The following is a 17,541-nucleotide window of genomic DNA, read 5'->3' as shown; positions in this document are numbered from 1 at the left end:
GTTTTTTTTTTTTTAAAGCCCTGTTGAACACTCGTGATTTATTACTGTAATGTGAATACAGTAATAAAACTGATCCTTCGACCCTTAATTTAATTGGTAAATGCTGCAACAAAGGTTGAAATGGCCTTTTGGTCTATGGCTCTCTCCCATACAGCATTAGCCCAGGTTTCCTGCGGTAAACCCCCTTACCCCTTTCCGGTTCTCCCAAGGAAAGGGCATCAATTGACTGCATTCTCACTATTTAAGCAGCACAGTTTATTAATGCACTGTTCAGGATGGGCGGGGGGGCGTGGGATAGCTGGGCCACTGCTTTGTGTGAGAGCAGTGCAGTCATGCTCTCCAGATTGCTGCAGCACAGGGTATCGTAACCCTTGCTGCAGCACTTACAAAAACAGATTAAAATCAAATCAGATTTATTACTGTATATGCAGTATGGCTGCATTACAGTAGAAACAAATGTGAGAGCCTTTTAAGGTGCTTTTGTTTGTCGTGCTATATGACAATAACCTGCCAAGAGCTGGATAAGAGTCTAGCACCAGAAAAGTAAAAGACCAATGATGTAATGATTTACGTCACTACATGTGTAGTCTATTATGTATAAATTGTAGGTCCCCAGATTTAGTTGTTTGATGGAAATGAACTGTGGCTAGTGTGCATGCAAGTTGCATTGGTAATTTGGGTACTAACAAGCACTTTCCTACTACTGCATTTTCTCAGGACGTAAACCAGGAATTACCAGAGGTAAGAATGGGCTTTTTTTCTTCATGTCCCCTGCCATATCCATGCATCCAGTCCTCTTCCTTCCAGCAACAAGTCACATGCTAGCATTGTTCCACCCTGTGTCAGCTGCATTACATCTATACCCTTAAAGGTGGGCTGGGGTGGGTGGTGTTGGATCCTATATAAAAGTTTGAGTATATGGTATTTGTGTATTAAAGGACAATGCTGCCAAAACCTCAGAATTCTAGTCTAGACATTATATCCTTCATTTCCGCTGTCCCTGAAATGTAGTCCCTTTTCTGTGCACAATCAATAATCGGCTACACTTTTTTTTTTTTTTTATTATTATTTCTCGTTCTTGTATTATTATATACACTTAAATATGATTTATTTCTTTATCGTACATCACGGGACACAGAGCGGCATTCATTACTATATGGGTTATATGGAGTACCTTCAGGTGTAGACACTGGCAATCTCAAACAGGAAATGCCCCTCCCTATATAACCCCCTCCCATAGGAGGAGTACCTCAGTTTTTACGCCAGTGTCTTAGGTGTTAGTCATGGTTTAGCTTGCCTCCGCATCCTTGGGATTAGGTGAGCTACCGGTTCTGTCCAAAAAAGCCTCAGCGCTAAAGTGGTCAGTAACCGGACCCCAAACCCTTGGGGTATAGCCCATAATGCTTTTCTTTTTAGAGAGCTGGACCCTGGGCCCAGAACTTAGAAACCTTTGGGTACCTAAAGTTTTCTGTTGCCAGGGTGCTATATGGGCCCAGGACAGTGGATCCTTCATAGGAACCCAGGGCCTGAAGGTCTAGACATCCCCACGGAGATGGGGGAAGATTGGGCCTCTTGCTTGGCAAAGTCCTGCGGCATGGAGCAGGTAAGTGAGGGGAAAACTTGCGGAACTTGGTTCTTAGCAGGTTTTTTTCTGGGGGGTCACAGGGGACATGCCTAAAGTTATGCACTGCATCTGGCAAACTAGTCACATATCATAAAGATAGGATGGCTCTCTATGTATTATTCCCCATAAGATGTGACCTCCCTTGTAGTGTTGGAAAAGCATTGAGTGGGGCCTGTGTTATATAAAAATATATGTGTGTGTCAGAGAGCTTTGCTTACCTGCAGGCCTCCAGGCGATGCTCCATTCAGTCTTCCTCCTCAGAGCCTGCAAGCAGGCAAAACGCTGACCTCCTCATGGTTCCAGGCTGCAGGCTGCAGTTTGCTGGAACAGAGAGGTCCCTTCCTCCCAAAATCCCCCCCCCCTCCCCCTGTCGGGAGGGGCATTTCCTGTTTGAGGTTGCTGGGGGGGAAGGGCGGGTCAGTGGCTTAAAGGAAGGGGCGGCCCTTCCTTGTTTGTTCCATCAATACTTTGGAACTGAGGAGAAAGACCAGAGCGGCAGCACGGGGCGCCGAGGACACACAGTGGCCAGAAAGGATATTGCAGTCTTCAGAGGACTGTTTTGTCAAGCCTAGAAATAGGCTGTTTCTTTTCCATCTCATAGTTTTTCTTTGCAATACTACTCAGGGGGACAGAATGTTTTTTCTTTCCTGGATTTGAAACAAAAAAAAAAAAAAAAAAAAAGTCATCTAGGGGAGAGGAAGCATTTTTTTATCCCCCAAACAGGTGTTTGGACAATTAACTTTTATAGTTCCAAATACCAATAGGTAGCAGGTGTACCTCGGTATTGTACCATGGTATGCCGCTGTTTTCCCTACAGGGAGCCTTGGGGCCATCGGGATCTGGGGCTGGAGCTGACGCGGGTCAGTCCAACCCTAAGATGGTCACGGAGGAGGTATTACTCACCTCTTTAAAAGAGATGCAGAAAAGCATGGGAAAAATGATATCCGCAGCTATGCGGGGCAGTAAGCGGAATAGATCTCCGTCGCCCGAGCGCGGACCCTCAGAAGAGGAGGTCCTTTCCTCAGGGGAATTGGACGACCTCTTGGACACGGACCAAGTAGGTTCAGGGATCGAAGACCCGGATACAGAGGAGTCTGGGGCAGTCTCCCTGAGGGAGAGCTGGTGGATTCAAGGATTGTCGGACTTGGTCCATAGGACATTCAACTTGCCAGTACCAGATCTCCAGGTATCGACGGTTTCAGCTTTGGGCTCACTGAGGGCGCCTCAAAGCAATGCTGTGTTTCCGATCCATCCTCTATTAGAGGGAATTTTGTTCCAAGATTGGAACAAGCCAGATAAGATCTTCTTACCACCTAAAAGGTTCTCTGTCCTATATCCTATGGAAGAAAATTTTTCCAAAAGATGGGCTACTCCTGCAGTGGACGCAGCCATCTCATGTGTTAACAGATCGTTAACATGCCCTGTAGAAAACATACAGGTGTTCAAGGATCCAGTTGATAAGCGCTTGGAAGCACTACTTAAGAACTCCTTCACTACTGCAGGGGCAGTAGTACAGCCAGCTGTGGCTGCGATTGGGGTCGCTCAAGCATTATCGGATCAATTTAAGCAGATGCTTAAACTTATTCCGGCCCAGCAGGCAGAAAAATTTTCGGATGTCCCTAAGGCCATATGTTTTACGGTAGACGCAATCAAGGATTCTATCCAGCAAGCGTCACGTTTATCGTTATCCCTTATCCATATGAGAAGACTCTTATGGTTAAAAAGCTGGGAGGCTGAGCCCCCATGCAAGAAGCTCCTGGTAGGGTTCCCCTTCCATGGAGGACGACTCTTCGGAGAAGACCTAGATAAATACATTCAGACCATTTCAAACGGCAAGAGTACTCTCTTGCCAACTAAGAAGAAGGTTCAGGGACCTGCGTTTAAACGACAGTATTCCCCTGGGCAGGGGCCCTCTAATGCCAAGCAGTATCGACGGCCTCCTGCAAAAGCAAACTTCGGCTTCAACAGCAGATCACAAGGACAGGCTGTTAGAGGCAAAAGGCAGTGGTTTCGCAAACCAGCAAAACCAGCCCCCAAGCCAACCTTATGAAGGGGCGCCCCCACCCACGAAGGTGGGGGGAAGGCTGCGACTCTTTTCAGAGATTTGGGAAGCCAGCATTCCCGACGAGTGGGTACGGTCTTCCGTGGCCACAGGCTACAAATTAGATTTCCTAAGGTTTCCTCCTCCTCATTTCCAGAAGTCGAGGATTCCAAACGATCCGGAAAAGGGAGCCGCATTAAGATCGGCATTAGATCATCTACTTTCCCAGGAAGTAATAGTAGAGGTACCAGTCCTGGAACAGGGGCTGGGTTTCTACTCCAACCTATTCATCATCCCAAAATCCAATGGAGATGTCAGGCCAATTTTGGACCTAAAGATGGTAAATGCATATCTAAAGATCCGCTCATTTCGGATGGAATCCGTGCGGTCAGCAGCTGCCACACTCCAGAAGGACGACTTCATGGCGTCCATAGACATAAAGGATGCCTACCTTCATGTTCCAATTTATCAGCCACATCAAAGATATCTACGCTTCATGGTGGCTTCGCGTCACTTCCAATTCGTGGCGCTTTCCTTCGGGTTGGCTACGGCCCCCCGGGTGTTCACGAAGGTCCTAGCTCCAATCCTAGCCAAACTAAGGATCCAAGGGGTCACGATCCTAGCATACCTGGACGACCTCCTAGTCATAGATCACTCGTCTCCCGGCTTGGAGCGAGCAGTGGCCCTCACGGTCCAATACCTCGAGAGGTTCGGCTGGGTCCTAAATCGAGAAAAGTCAGCTTTCCAGCCCACAAAGCAGTTGGAATATCTCGGCATGAGATTAGACACAGAACAACAAGGAGTGTTCCTACCTCTGAGGAAGGTAAAAGCCATCAAGGAATTAATCCTACTGGTTCTAAGCAAGAAAGAACCGAACATTCGCCTATGTATGAGGTTACTAGGCAAGATGGTGGCCACATTCGAGGCGGTACCATACGCCCAGAGCCACACTCGCATCCTACAGGCAGCCATCCTGTCAGCATGGAGCAGAAGGCCACAGGCCTTGGATATCCCGTTGCCGCTCTCATCAAGAGTCCGACAAAGTCTGTGTTGGTGGTTAGACCCTCAGAATCTACTGAAGGGGAGGTCTTTCAGCCCAGTGGCTTGGAAGATAGTGACCACAGACGCCAGCCTGACGGGCTGGGGAGCAATTTTGGATGGTTGCACTCGCCAAGGTACTTGGGCAAAGCCAGAGAAGCAGTTGCCCATCAACATCTTGGAGCTCAGAGCTGCTCGACTAGCCCTCAGGGCTTGGACGTCAAAATTGCAGGGGTTCCCGGTGAGAATTCAATCAGACAATGCCACGGCCGTGGCACACATAAATCACCAAGGGGGAACCAGGAGTCAAGCCGCTCAGAGAGAGGTGAGCTTGATTCTTCTATGGGCAGAGGCTCATGTGCCCTGCATATCGGCAATATTCATTCCAGGAGTGGACAACTTTCAGGCGGACTTCTTAAGCCGCCAGACTCTATGGCCGGGGGAATGGTCTCTGCATCCACTAGTCTTTCAAGCACTCTGCCAAAGATGGGGAGTGCCGGACGTGGATATCATGGCATCGAGACTCAACAAGAAACTAGACAGGTTCATGTCCCGCTCAAGGGATCCGATGGCCTGCGGAACCGATGCGTTGGTTTGCCCTTGGCATCAGTTCAAACTTCTTTATGCGTTTCCCCCGCTCCAGTTACTACCCCGCCTGCTGCGCAGGATCCGGGTGGAGCACATACCAGTCATCCTGGTAGCTCCAGCATGGCCCAGAAGGGCATGGTACTCACTAATCTTAAGGATGGTAGTGGGAGACCCTTGGACTCTTCCTCTACGGCCAGACCTGCTATCGCAAGGTCCGATCCTCCACCCTGCCTTACGGCATCTAAATTTGACGGCCTGGAAGCTGAATCCCTGATTCTCAGGGGTAGAGGTCTGTCTCAGAAAGTAATCTCTACCCTAATCAGAGCCAGGAAACCGGTCTCTAGGGTGATTTATTACAGGGTCTGGAAGGCCTATGTAGGCTGGTGTGAGTCCAAGCGATGGCTTTCTCGCAAATTTACCATCGATAGAGTATTAAGTTTTCTCCAGCTAGGAGTGGATAAAGGATTGGCATTAAGCACAATCAAAGGACAGATTTCTGCTCTGTCAGTGTGGTTTCAGCGGCCGCTGGCCACCCACTCGCTGGTTAAGACCTTCCTTCAAGGGGTCTTACGTATTAGACCTCCAGTTAAATCCCCGCTTTGTCCGTGGGATTTAAATCTTGTTCTGTCAAGTTTACAGAAACAACCGTTTGAGCCGTTGGCTGATATTCCTTTGGTTCTACTGACAAGGAAGTTAGTATTTTTGGTTGCCATAGTTTCCGCAAGAAGAGTTTCGGAGCTGGCAGCCTTATCCTGTAAGGAACCATATCTTGTTTTTCATAAGGACAGGGTCGTTCTCCGCCCTCATCCTTCCTTCCTTCCGAAGGTCATATCCAGTTTTCATTTGAACCAGGATTTGGTATTACCATCCTTCTTCCCTAAACCTACTTCCAGAAAGGAAGGGTTGCTGCATACCTTGGATATTGTCAGGGCCATGAAGGCCTATCTTAAAGCTACAAAGAAGATCCGGAAGACAGATGTGCTGTTCATTCTACCGGATGGGCCCAAGAAGGGGCAGGCAGCTGCAAAGTCCACCATTTCTAGGTGGATTAAGCAATTAATCACTCAGGCCTACGGCTTGAAAGGGTTGCCTCCTCCAGTATCATTAAAGGCTCATTCTACTAGAGCCATGGGCGCCTCCTGGGCAGCACACCACCAGATCTCTATGGCTCAAGTTTGCAAGGCGGCAACCTGGTCTTCTGTCCACACGTTTACAAAATTCTACAAGTTGGACGTAAGAAGGAATACTGATACTGCCTTCGGGCAGGCAGTGCTGCAGGCTGCAGTTTGAGACCCTCGGATTCCGGGGGCTCCTCTTGTTCGAGTTAAATTTAAAAATTTTATTTTTCTCAACTAAGTTGGATTTATTATGATTTGAGTATATCTCTAAATTAAATCCTTTTGTCTTGGAGATGTTCTCCCTCCCCTCATTGTAAGCATTGCTTTGGGACATCCCATATAGTAATGAATGCCGCTCTGTGTCCCGTGATGTACGATAAAGAAAAAGAGATTTTTAATACAGCTTACCTGTAAAATCTTTTTCTTGGAGTACATCACGGGACACAGAGCTCCCACCCCTCTTTTTTGAGGACCATTTTGGGAGGCATACTGCTTGCTACAAAACTGAGGTACTCCTCCTATGGGAGGGGGTTATATAGGGAGGGGCATTTCCTGTTTGAGATTGCCAGTGTCTACACCTGAAGGTACTCCATATAACCCATATAGTAATGAATGCCGCTCTGTGTCCCGTGATGTACTCCAAGAAAAAGATTTTACAGGTAAGCTGTATTAAAAATCTCTTTTTTTTTCCACATGTTACCACTTCTTTACCAGTTTTAATTTATTAAGAGTTGTACGATATTCCTTATTTAGGAGTTTGTTTTTCCAGTACCTTTTTAAAGGGTTTGTAAGCCCTCCAGTTTTTTATTTAGTAAAAATAACAAACATGCCTATACTTACTTGTTCTGTGCAATTGTTTTGCACAGAGCAACCCTTATCCTCCTCTTCTGGGGTGCCCCTCCTCTTTTTTCCCATATATACAGTATGTACTTGGAGAGCCAACTTCATTGCTACGATACCCTAAGCTTCCCTTTTGTTTTACAGGGGCCAGATGGTTCTCTGACTATTTGCACATATCCTTTTGTGTTTGATGCACAAGCCAAGACAACGCTGCTACAGACGGATGCCTTCATACAAATGCAGGTAGGCTATTACAGCCGAAAAGAGAAATGTGGTACCTGTAACAGCCAATCAGCTTATGTTCATGCTAGAGATAAATGTGAATCTGGTTGCATAAAACATGGAATTCGCGACATTTGCTTGAAGCCCAGTTAGTTACTACATATGGGCTGGTAAATTTTCCATCCTTAAGGCCCCATACACACGGGAGGATTTATCCGCGGATACGGTCCAGCGGACCGTTTCCACGGATAAATCCTCTCGAGGATTTCCGCGGATTTCTATGCGATGGAGTGTACTCACCATCGCATTGAAATCCGCGCCGAAATCCTCTGGCGATGACGTGTCACCGCGATTATGACGCGGCGACGTGCGCGACGCTGTCATATAAGGAATTCCACGCATGCGTCGAATCATTACGACGCATGCGGGGGATCCCTTCGGACGGATGGATCCGGTGAGTCTATACAGACCAGCGGATCCATCCGTTGGGATGGATTCCAGCAGATAGATTTGTTTGGCATGTCAGCAAATATTCGATCTGCTGGAATCCATCCCAGGGGAGAAATATCCGCGGAAACAGATCCGCTGGAGTGTACACACCATAGGATCTATCCGCTGAAACCCATTTGCTGGGATTTTTCAGCGGATGGATTCTATCGTGTGTATGGGGCCTAATTGTGTTTTGTTACAAAGAAAATCATCCATTTGGTTGGAGGTTACTGTGGTTGTTACAGTAACTTTTGTGGCTTAAAGTAGAACCATAAACCTGTGCTGCAGTGTTTAATTGTCCCACACATACCTGTTGAGCCTGTCTACTTAATGCAGCTTCCTGAGATGGTGTGCCAATGATGTGCACAGTTCCTGCATTCATATCCGAGTTGTGACAGACCCGGTACTTAAAGTGTTACTAAACACAGTAATATGAAAATGGTTCATCCACCCCCAAACAGTGCCCACAGCTTATAAATCATCTGTTTACATTAAAATACTACCACTATATACCTATTTGATCTGTGCATACAGGATGAAACAGCCTTTTTCCACAATGCAGAGGATTAACCCCTTAAGTTCCACAGTGAGTGATTAAAACAAGCATGCTATGCTGCATATGCAAACTGATTTTACTGTTGTGGGTTTAGTGACACTTAAAGCGGAGGTTCACCCTAATTTAAAGTCAATGTTAATCACAGGGGATCAGTGTCTATATTTCAAGTTCGCTGTCAAATCTTTTTTAAATCAATTACATACCTTGTTTTGTCGTCTCTGAACCAGGCACTTCCTGGTTGAGCTCCTGCGGGAGTGGGCGTGTCGCTTTACCTGCGAGTTTGCAATGTCTTCTGGGAGCACAGCGTGACGCTGCCCAGGAGACGATTCAGATGCTAATAAGAGGTGCCTGTCGTCTCAACGGGGCGTGAACTTTTTATTACGCCGGCCGTTGTGATGGCAACAGAGAAGTGTTGACGACGATGCTCGCCGTCAACACGGCTCATGCGCCCGCTTCCCGGAAGCATTTCCTTGTGGGCTTCACGCTGCCCACAAGCAAAATGGAAACGGCCAGCATAAAATTTTACACATTTGATGTACAGTTGTGGCCAAAAGTTTTGAGAATGACACAAATATTAGTTTTCACAAAGTTTGCTGCTAAACTGCTTTTAGATCTTTGTTTCAGTTGTTTCTGTGATGTAGTGAAATATAATTACACGCACTTCATACTTTTCAAAGGCTTTTATGGACAATTACGCAAAGAGTCAGTATTTGCAGTGTTGGCCCTTCTTTTTCAGGACCTCTGCAATTCGACTGGGCATGCTCTCAATCAACTTCTGGGCCAATTCCTGACTGATAGCAACCCATTCTTTCATAATCACTTCTTGGAGTTTGTCAGAATTAGTGGGTTTTTGTTTGTCCACAAGTTCCCAATGGGATTAAGATCTGGGGAGTTTCTAGGCCATGGACCCAAAATGTCAACGTTTTGGTCCCCGAGCCACTTAGTTATCACTTTTGCCTTATGGTACGGTGATCCATCGTGCTGGAAAATGCATTGTTCTTCACCAAACTGTTGTTGGATTGTTGGAAGAAGTTGCTGTTGGAGGGTGTTTTGGTACCATTCTTTATTCATGGCTGTGTTTTTGGGCAAAATTGTGAGTGAGCCCACTCCCTTGGATGAGAAGCAGCCCCACACATGAATGGTCTCAGGATGCTTTACTGTTGGCATGACACAGGACTGATGGTAGCGCTCACCTTTTCTTCTACGGACAAGCATTTTTCCTGATGCCCCAAACAATCGGAAAGATGTTTCATCGGAGAATATGACTTTGCCACAGTCCTCAGCAGTCCATTCACCATATTTTCTGCAGAAGATCAATCTGTCCCTGATGTTTTTTTTGGAGAGAAGTGGCTTCTTTGCTGCCCTTCTTGACACCAGGCCATCTTCCAAAAGTCTTCGCCTCACTGTGCGTGCAGATGCGCTCACACCTGCCTGCTGCCATTCCTGAGCAAGCTCTGCATTGGTGGCACTCCGATCCCGCAGCTGAATCCTCTTTAGGAGACGGTCCTGGCGCTTGCTGGACTTTCTTGGGCACCCTGAAGCCTTCTTCACAAATGCAGTGGAAATGTTTTTTTTATGGGATTAAGTTAATTTTCATGGCAAAGAAGAACTTTGCAATTAATTGCAATTTGTCTGATCACTCTTCATAACATTCTGGAGTATATGCAATTTCCCATCTCAAAAACTGAGGCAGCAGACTTTGTGAAAATGAGTAGTTGTGTCATTCTCAAAACGTTTGACCATGGCTGTAGGCGGAGAATGCGGGGCAGTAGAGAACTTAAATATGTAAATACTATCTTTTTAAGATTAAAAATGTTTAATGAACCAAAAAAAAAATATGTCTGGACCGCGGAACCCCTGCTTTAAGGAGAAGTATGTCCATCGTATAAGCCTCCCTTGCCTGGTAACAGAACGATACAAAATCTCACAGCCCATCCAGTCACTAGTCGGGACACAGTGTAGGGTGGTGAAAAACATAACTTTATTGAAAACTCACAGAGCATTTATTTCCCACGCAAAATCAGATAAAAGCTTGATTACCTTATCGTTTTCAAAGGAAACTGTATACAGGAATATAATTAACATAACTAAGGAACAACCAACATATACTATATGCCAATCCACATCTAGCGACTAATAGTTGACAGTGATATAACTAACGTGAGCTAATTAAATAGGCCCTTAACCACTTCAGCCCCGGACCATTTTGCTGGTCAATGGCCAGGCCACTTTTTGTGATTCTGCACTGTGTCACTTTAACTGACAATTGCACGGTGTGCGATGTGGCTCACAAACAAAATTGGCATTCTTTTTTTCCCACAAATAGAGCTTTCTTTTGGTGGTATTTGATCACCTTTTGCGGTTTTTATTTTTTGCGCTATAAACAAAAATAGAGTGACAATTTTGAAAAAAAAATAATATTTTTTACTTCTTGCTGTAATAAATATCCCCCAAAAATATACAAAAAAAACATTTTTTTTCCCCGGTTTAGGCCGATACGTATTCTTCGTAAAAAAAATCACAATAATCTTTTGGTTTGCGCAAAAGTTATAGCGTCTACACAATAGGGGGTAGTTTTATGGCATTTTTATTAATATATATTTTTTTACTAGTAATGACAACGATCTGCGATTTTTATCGGTACTGCGACCTTATGGCGGACACTTTTGACACATTTTTGGGACCATTGGCATTTTTATAGCGATCAGTGCTATAAAAATGCATTGATTACTGTAAAAATGTCACTGGCAGAGAATGGGTTAATTGTGTTACCTGGGTGTGTTCTAACTGAAGGGGGGTGGGACTGACTAGGGGAAATGACAGATTGCTGTTCATACATAGTTCAAAGACCGCAAAGTCTAACTTTTTCCCTTCATGTTTTCTTAGATGGCTGTTGACCAAGCCCACAGACAGAATTTTTCATCCATGTTTCTTCCAGTGGTTGAGTCAGTGGACCCATGCCTTATTTTAATAGTACGCAGAGACAATATAGTGGGAGATGCTATGGAGGTGTTAAGAAAAACAAAGAATATTGATTACAAGAAGCCGCTGAAGGTAAAGTTGGAAACCATAACTTTTTATTAGTGGGAATGCTCAATAGCATTCCCAGTATTGTTATTCGTTTTTTATTATTCTTATTCATTTTAATTTTATTCCGTACGTTTTTTGGCTCTGCGTAACTTCTGCATACTTTCAGCTATTAAGACCATTCAAATTTTAAAATGTTCAGCTCTTTCAGCTAATGATGGGACTTCTTCAACTTTTTTTCTACTATTTATACTTTTAAAAATATTAAGCTTTTAGACACTTTTTTTTAAACATTGAAGTCAATGGGCCAGATTCAAGAAGCACTTGCGCCCGCGCAACCAGAGGTTGCGCGGCGCAAGGGCTTACTTGCTCCGGTGTAACGAGTGCTCCTGATTCAGGAACCTCGTTACACCGACTGCAGCCTAGGATGTGACAGACATAAGCCTCCTTATGCCTTCACATCCCAGGCTGCATTCTTGCGTTGGCCGCTAGGGGGCGCGGCCATTGTGATCGGCGTATAGTATGCAAATTGCATACTACCACCGATTCACAAAAGTTGCGCGGGCCCTTGGCACGCAAGGTACGGAGTTTCCGTACGGCAACTTTAGCGCAAGGTTGCTCCTGCTAATAGCAGGGGCAGCCAATGCTAAAGTATAGCTGCGCTTCCCGCTCGTGAAATTTAAATTTCACGTCGGTTACGTAAGTGATTCGTGAATGGCGCTGGACGCCATTCACGTTCACTTAGAAGCAAATGACGTCCTTGTGACGTCATTTGCCGCAATGCACGTCGGGAAAGTTTCCCGACGGAGCATGCGCTGTTCGCTCGGCGCGGGAGCGCGCCTAATTTAAATGATTCCCGCCCCCGGCGGGATCATTTACATTAGGCGCCCTTACGCAGGGCTAATTAGCATTGCGCCCGCGCAATTTACGTGAATCGCGGGCAAAACGAAATATTTGCGTGGGCGCAGAGAAAAATATTTGCTCTTTGCCCACGCAAATATTGCCCCGATCTACCTGAATCTGGGCCAATGAGAGCATGCTTCAAATCCTTAAAATCTTCTCCGCTACCAAAAGTTTCAGCTCCTTCATACTTTCACCTACAGACACCAAACAAACGTTAAACATTTTCTCAAAATATTCAGCTATCTGGCTATATCTTTTCAGTTTGATATCTTTTTACAGTTTTTGTGAAAAAGCAGTTTTTTTCTACTATTTAAAATATTACGCTTTTTAACACTTTTTTTACCATTGAAGTCAATGAGAGCATGTGACATTTTTTGATGGGGGGGCAGTGTGGGGGCACTTTTTGATGGGGCAATAGGATGGGGGCACTTTTTGATGGGGCAATAGGCTGGGGGCACTTTTTGATGGGGCAATAGGCTGAGGGCACTTTTTGATGGGGCAGGTTTTGATGAGGCAATAGGATGGGGCAGTTTTGAATAGGGGAAATTTTTGATGGGGAATTTTGATTGCAATTTTTAATGGGGCAATTGGATGGGGGCAATTTGATGGTAGTTTGGTAGTAATATGATGGGAGAAATTTTATGGGGCAGTTTTGATGGTAGAAATTTTATGGGGCATTACTTTTAAAAAGATGCTAATTAGTGGGAATGCTGATTCTCACTTCAACTTTTTCTTACGGATTTAAGCTATTCATCCAGTTGGCTTTAGCAATTCAGCTATTCAGCATTCCCACACATTTTCTGCAGGAAATGCATTTTTTAGTTATAAATATATTATTTATTGTATACTCTGACCTTTTTGCTGCTTCCTTTAGGTCATTTTTGTGGGTGAAGAGGCTGTTGATGCTGGCGGTGTCCGCAAGGAATTTTTCCTGCTTATTATGAGGGAGCTGCTAGATCCAAAGTATGGAATGTTTCGCTACTATGAAGATTCAAGGCTTATCTGGTTTTCTGACCAGGTACAGAAAAACGTTTTAAGATGTTAAAGCGGAGGTTCACCCAAAAATCCACTTTGACATTAGCTGTAGCATACTGCTAACATCTGCAGTATGCTGTTTTTTTTTACTTGTACTTATCGTTATATGAGCCCTTGTTTTCCGGCTCCGAGCGGGGAATGGGCGTTTCTAAGCGAAGAAAAGTTGATTGACGGCTGCTAAGGTGCGTCTTGGCCTCTGTTTAATCTTCAACTGCCATGAAGCTGCACATGTGATCAGTTAGCATTCCCGGCATGCCAGGAATGTAACTGCTTTTTCAAACTGTTAAATTGATGGGTTTACTTCCGCTTTAAGGATGCTGGAAAGTTCATTTTGAGGGTGAACCTCCGCTTTAAGCTGATAGTTTTACATGAACAGATCATCCCTCAAGTGTTATATTAGGCTTCTTGTGTGTGGTCTCTTATGGGCACTAGTGACAGTATGCTATATGGCAAAGGTAAATAAATGACTGTATTTATTGGCGTATAACACTCACTTTTTTTACCCTGAAAATTGAGGGTAAACTGTGCCTGCGTGCTATACACAGGGGGCTGTGGAAATATTTTTTTCTTGAAACTTCCCTCTTAAAGTTAGGGTGTGTGTTACACGCATGTGCGTGTTATACGCCGATAAATACGGTACTTATTTTATGTCAGCGTGCATGACATGTAAAATAAAGCTGTCTATACCCAAATTGTAATGGGCTCCAGCATTACAATGTAGACACAAAATGATGCCCACGTACATCTAAATGCTTTCTTATGTAGTCTGTGTACTTTTGAATCTGGTCTGCTGTCACCTGCAAGTTTCAACATTTCCTTAATGGTGTTCCCATTTGTTCCTATTGGTCAGTAAGACCAGGAGGGAGGGGCAGCACTTAACAAAAGTGAGTACACCCCTAAGTGAAAATGTCCAAATTGGGCCCAAAGTGTCAATATTTTGTGTGGCCATCATTATTTTCCAGCACTGCCTTAACCCTCTTGAGCATGGAGTTCATCCAATCTTCACAGGTTGCCACTGAAGTCCTCTTTCACTCCTCCAATGACAATATCACAGAGCTGGTGAGTGTTGGAGACCCTTGCGCTCCTCCACCTTCCATTTGAGAATGCCCCACAGATGCTCAATAGGGTTTAGGTCTGGAGACATGCTTGGCCAGTCCATCACCTTTACTCTCCGCTTCTTTAGCAAGGCAGTGGTCGTCTTAGAGGTGTGTTTGGGGTTGTTATGTTGGAATACTGCCCTGCGGTCCAGTCTCGGAAGGGAAGGGGATCATGCTGTGCTTCAGTATGTCACAGTACATGTTGGCATTCATGGTTTCCTCAATGAACTGTAGCACCCCAGTGCCGGCAGCGCTCATGTAGCCCCAGACCATGACACTTCCACCACCATGCTTGACTTTAGGCAAGACAAACCTGTCTTTGTACTCCTCACCTGGTTGCCACCACACACGCATTACACCATCTGAACCAAATAAGTTTACCTTGATCTCATCAGACCACAGGACATGGTTCCAGTAATCCATGTCCTTAGTCTGCTTGTCTTCAGCAAATTGTGGGCTTTCCTATGCACCATCTTTAGAAGAGGCTTCCTTCTGGGACGACAGCAATTAAGACCAATTTGATGCAGTGTGCGGTGTATGGTCTGAGCACTGATGGCCTGACCACCCATCCCTTCAACCTCTGCAGCAATGCTGGCCACACTTATACATCCATTTCCCAAAGACAACCTCTGGATATGACGCTGAGCACGTGCACTCAACTTCTTTGGTCGACCATGGCGTGGCCTGTTCTGAGTGGAACCTGTCCTGTTAAACTGTTGTATGGTCTTGGCCACTTTCACATGGACAGGGGTTGCATTTCAGAGGGTACACTGTAGCAAAGTGTAATTTCTTTAGTGTTGTCACATGAAAAGATCTAATAATATTTACAAAAATGTGAGGGGTGTACTCCCTTTTGTGAGATACTGTATATACATATATTTTATTACAAACTTTTGTATATTCTGTCTTTGGAATGTTTTAAGTAGGCACATTAAAAATAAGTGTAAGATCAGAAGGAAATACATAGTTTACTATCTAATTTATTTTTTGTTTTGTTGTAGACCTTTGAAGACAGTGATTTGTTCCACCTCATTGGTGTTGTTTGTGGTTTAGCCATTTACAACTTTACAATTGTTGATCTTCATTTTCCACTGGCCTTGTATAAGAAGCTGCTGAAAAGGAAACCTGCACTGGATGATTTAAAAGAGATAATGCCAGATGTTGGAAGGTGAGCGAGAACTTGGTCTTGTAATCCATGTAGGTGGGTTTTCTTGTTTTTCACTTATGTTCAGCTAATGCTCTGCCCCATAATCCAGTACATACTTCTGTTCATAACCTCAGTGGAATCGTGTGTTTCCTGGCAAAGCCAAAAATAAACAGAAACATCAGAAGTGAAATGATGGTAAAAATAAACATATAAAATGTTTGATACCGTTAAAGTGCATGAGTGCCTGTGTGCAATGGTGGAAAGTGCCCAATGTTGCAATAAATAATTTGTGCAAATAAACAAAGTGCAATCAAATATAGACCACTGATGTGATCATATAAAAATTCATGTGGCAAATAATCACAGAATCTGAATATTTCCACTCCTGCTGAGTGATATAATACGTGCAAGTAAACTTAAAATGGGTACTCACAATTTTCGAGTTAAAAAATGCATGAAATGCTAGCAGTTAGAAGTCAGTTAGAGCATGCTTCAGATGACGTCACAAGACGAAACCGGTCAAGCACAGATAGCAGAAAGCCAGACTTCTAACTGCTAGAATTTCATGCCTTTTTTTTAACTCGAAATTTGTGAGTACCCATTTTAAGTTTTAACGATAAATGTGTCTGTAAACGATAAGACACTATTTGGGGCTTCTTTTTCCTGTACATGAGCCATACTGGACTAACACCAGCGGAACAAGGGACATTTTTTGATTGCCACAGTGCTACGCAGTGGCACACACTGTGAAGGCTTACATACCCCATAGGGGGTGAAAAATCCGGTGAGTGCGGGCTTTGCAGGGACACGGATTGCAGTGTTCACCTATTGAAGGAAGAGTGTTATCTTTCACAAGGCACCCAGCACGTATCAGATCACTCAGCAGGAGTGGGAATATTTTCTGTGATTATTTGCCATATGGACTTGTATAAGATCACAACCGTGGTCTATATTTGATTGCACATTTTTTTGCACTTTGTTTACTTGCACGTATTATATTACTTAGCAGGAGTGGGAATATTCAGATTCTGTGATTATTTGCCACATGGATTTGTATATGATTACATCAGTGGTCTATATTTGATTGCACTTTGTTTATTTGCTCAAATTATTTATTGCAACATTGGGCACTTTCCACCATTGCACACAGGTACGTATGCACTTTAATGGTATCAACATTTTATATATTCATTTTTACTTCTCAGTATTGCCATCCCTAAAGGGATACTTTATTTTAATATATTTATATATAGGTAGCCAGAATGACACTGCACAAAAGAAAAGAGTTGACATTATCCCCCAAATATGTATATTTAAAACAGAGCAAACGGAACTCTAATTTCCTGGTGGAGGAGTAGGGAGATATTCTAAGTGGCACTTAACCAGGGCTGTGGAGTCAGTAGATAAATGTTCCGACTGCGACTCCGACTCCTCAGTTTTATGTACTTCCGACTCCGACTCCCCGACTCCGACTCCTCTGTATTAATATGCGAATGTATTTTATACATTCCTTGAGGGAAAGAAACGCAACCTACCACAGGACTACTGGCTGGGAAGCCAACAGTCTACTGTATTGCACAGTTTAAGCAAAAGACAAACACAATGAAAACAAAGGCCCATATTCTCTCTAAAAATCCGCGGGCTGCGCTTAAGGCACTTACACTCCGCTGTCCCAACTTACAGGAGCAAGTGTTGTATTCCCCAAACACTTGCTCCATAAGTTGGGACGGCGGAGTGTAAATGCCCCGGCGTAGCCTGGCCGATCTCCAAGGGGGCGGCTTGTATTAAAATTAAGCGCGCCCCCGATTCTAATGAA

General features: G+C 44.4%; 1 protein-coding gene across 3 annotated transcripts in view; it reads left to right on the top strand.

Annotated features, from left to right (window-relative positions):
• HERC4 (HECT and RLD domain containing E3 ubiquitin protein ligase 4) overlaps positions 1–17,541 on the top strand; it is a 99,136-nt gene that overhangs the window by 64,888 nt on the left and 16,707 nt on the right. For 2 of the 3 annotated variants that reach the window (XM_040362164.1, XM_040362162.1), the window contains exons 16-20: positions 718–741; positions 7,394–7,492; positions 11,403–11,570; positions 13,321–13,464; positions 15,580–15,746. In XM_040362164.1, coding sequence (XP_040218098.1) covers positions 718–741; positions 7,394–7,492; positions 11,403–11,570; positions 13,321–13,464; positions 15,580–15,746 — 602 coding nt within the window. The remainder of the gene's footprint in view (positions 1–717; positions 742–7,393; positions 7,493–11,402; positions 11,571–13,320; positions 13,465–15,579; positions 15,747–17,541) is intronic. The other variant, XM_040362163.1, reaches the window with a different exon arrangement.

This window comes from Rana temporaria, chromosome 8, assembly GCF_905171775.1.
Source record: "Rana temporaria chromosome 8, aRanTem1.1, whole genome shotgun sequence".
NCBI lineage: Eukaryota > Metazoa > Chordata > Amphibia > Anura > Ranidae > Rana > Rana temporaria.
This window is presented reverse-complemented; position numbering and strand designations above follow the sequence as displayed.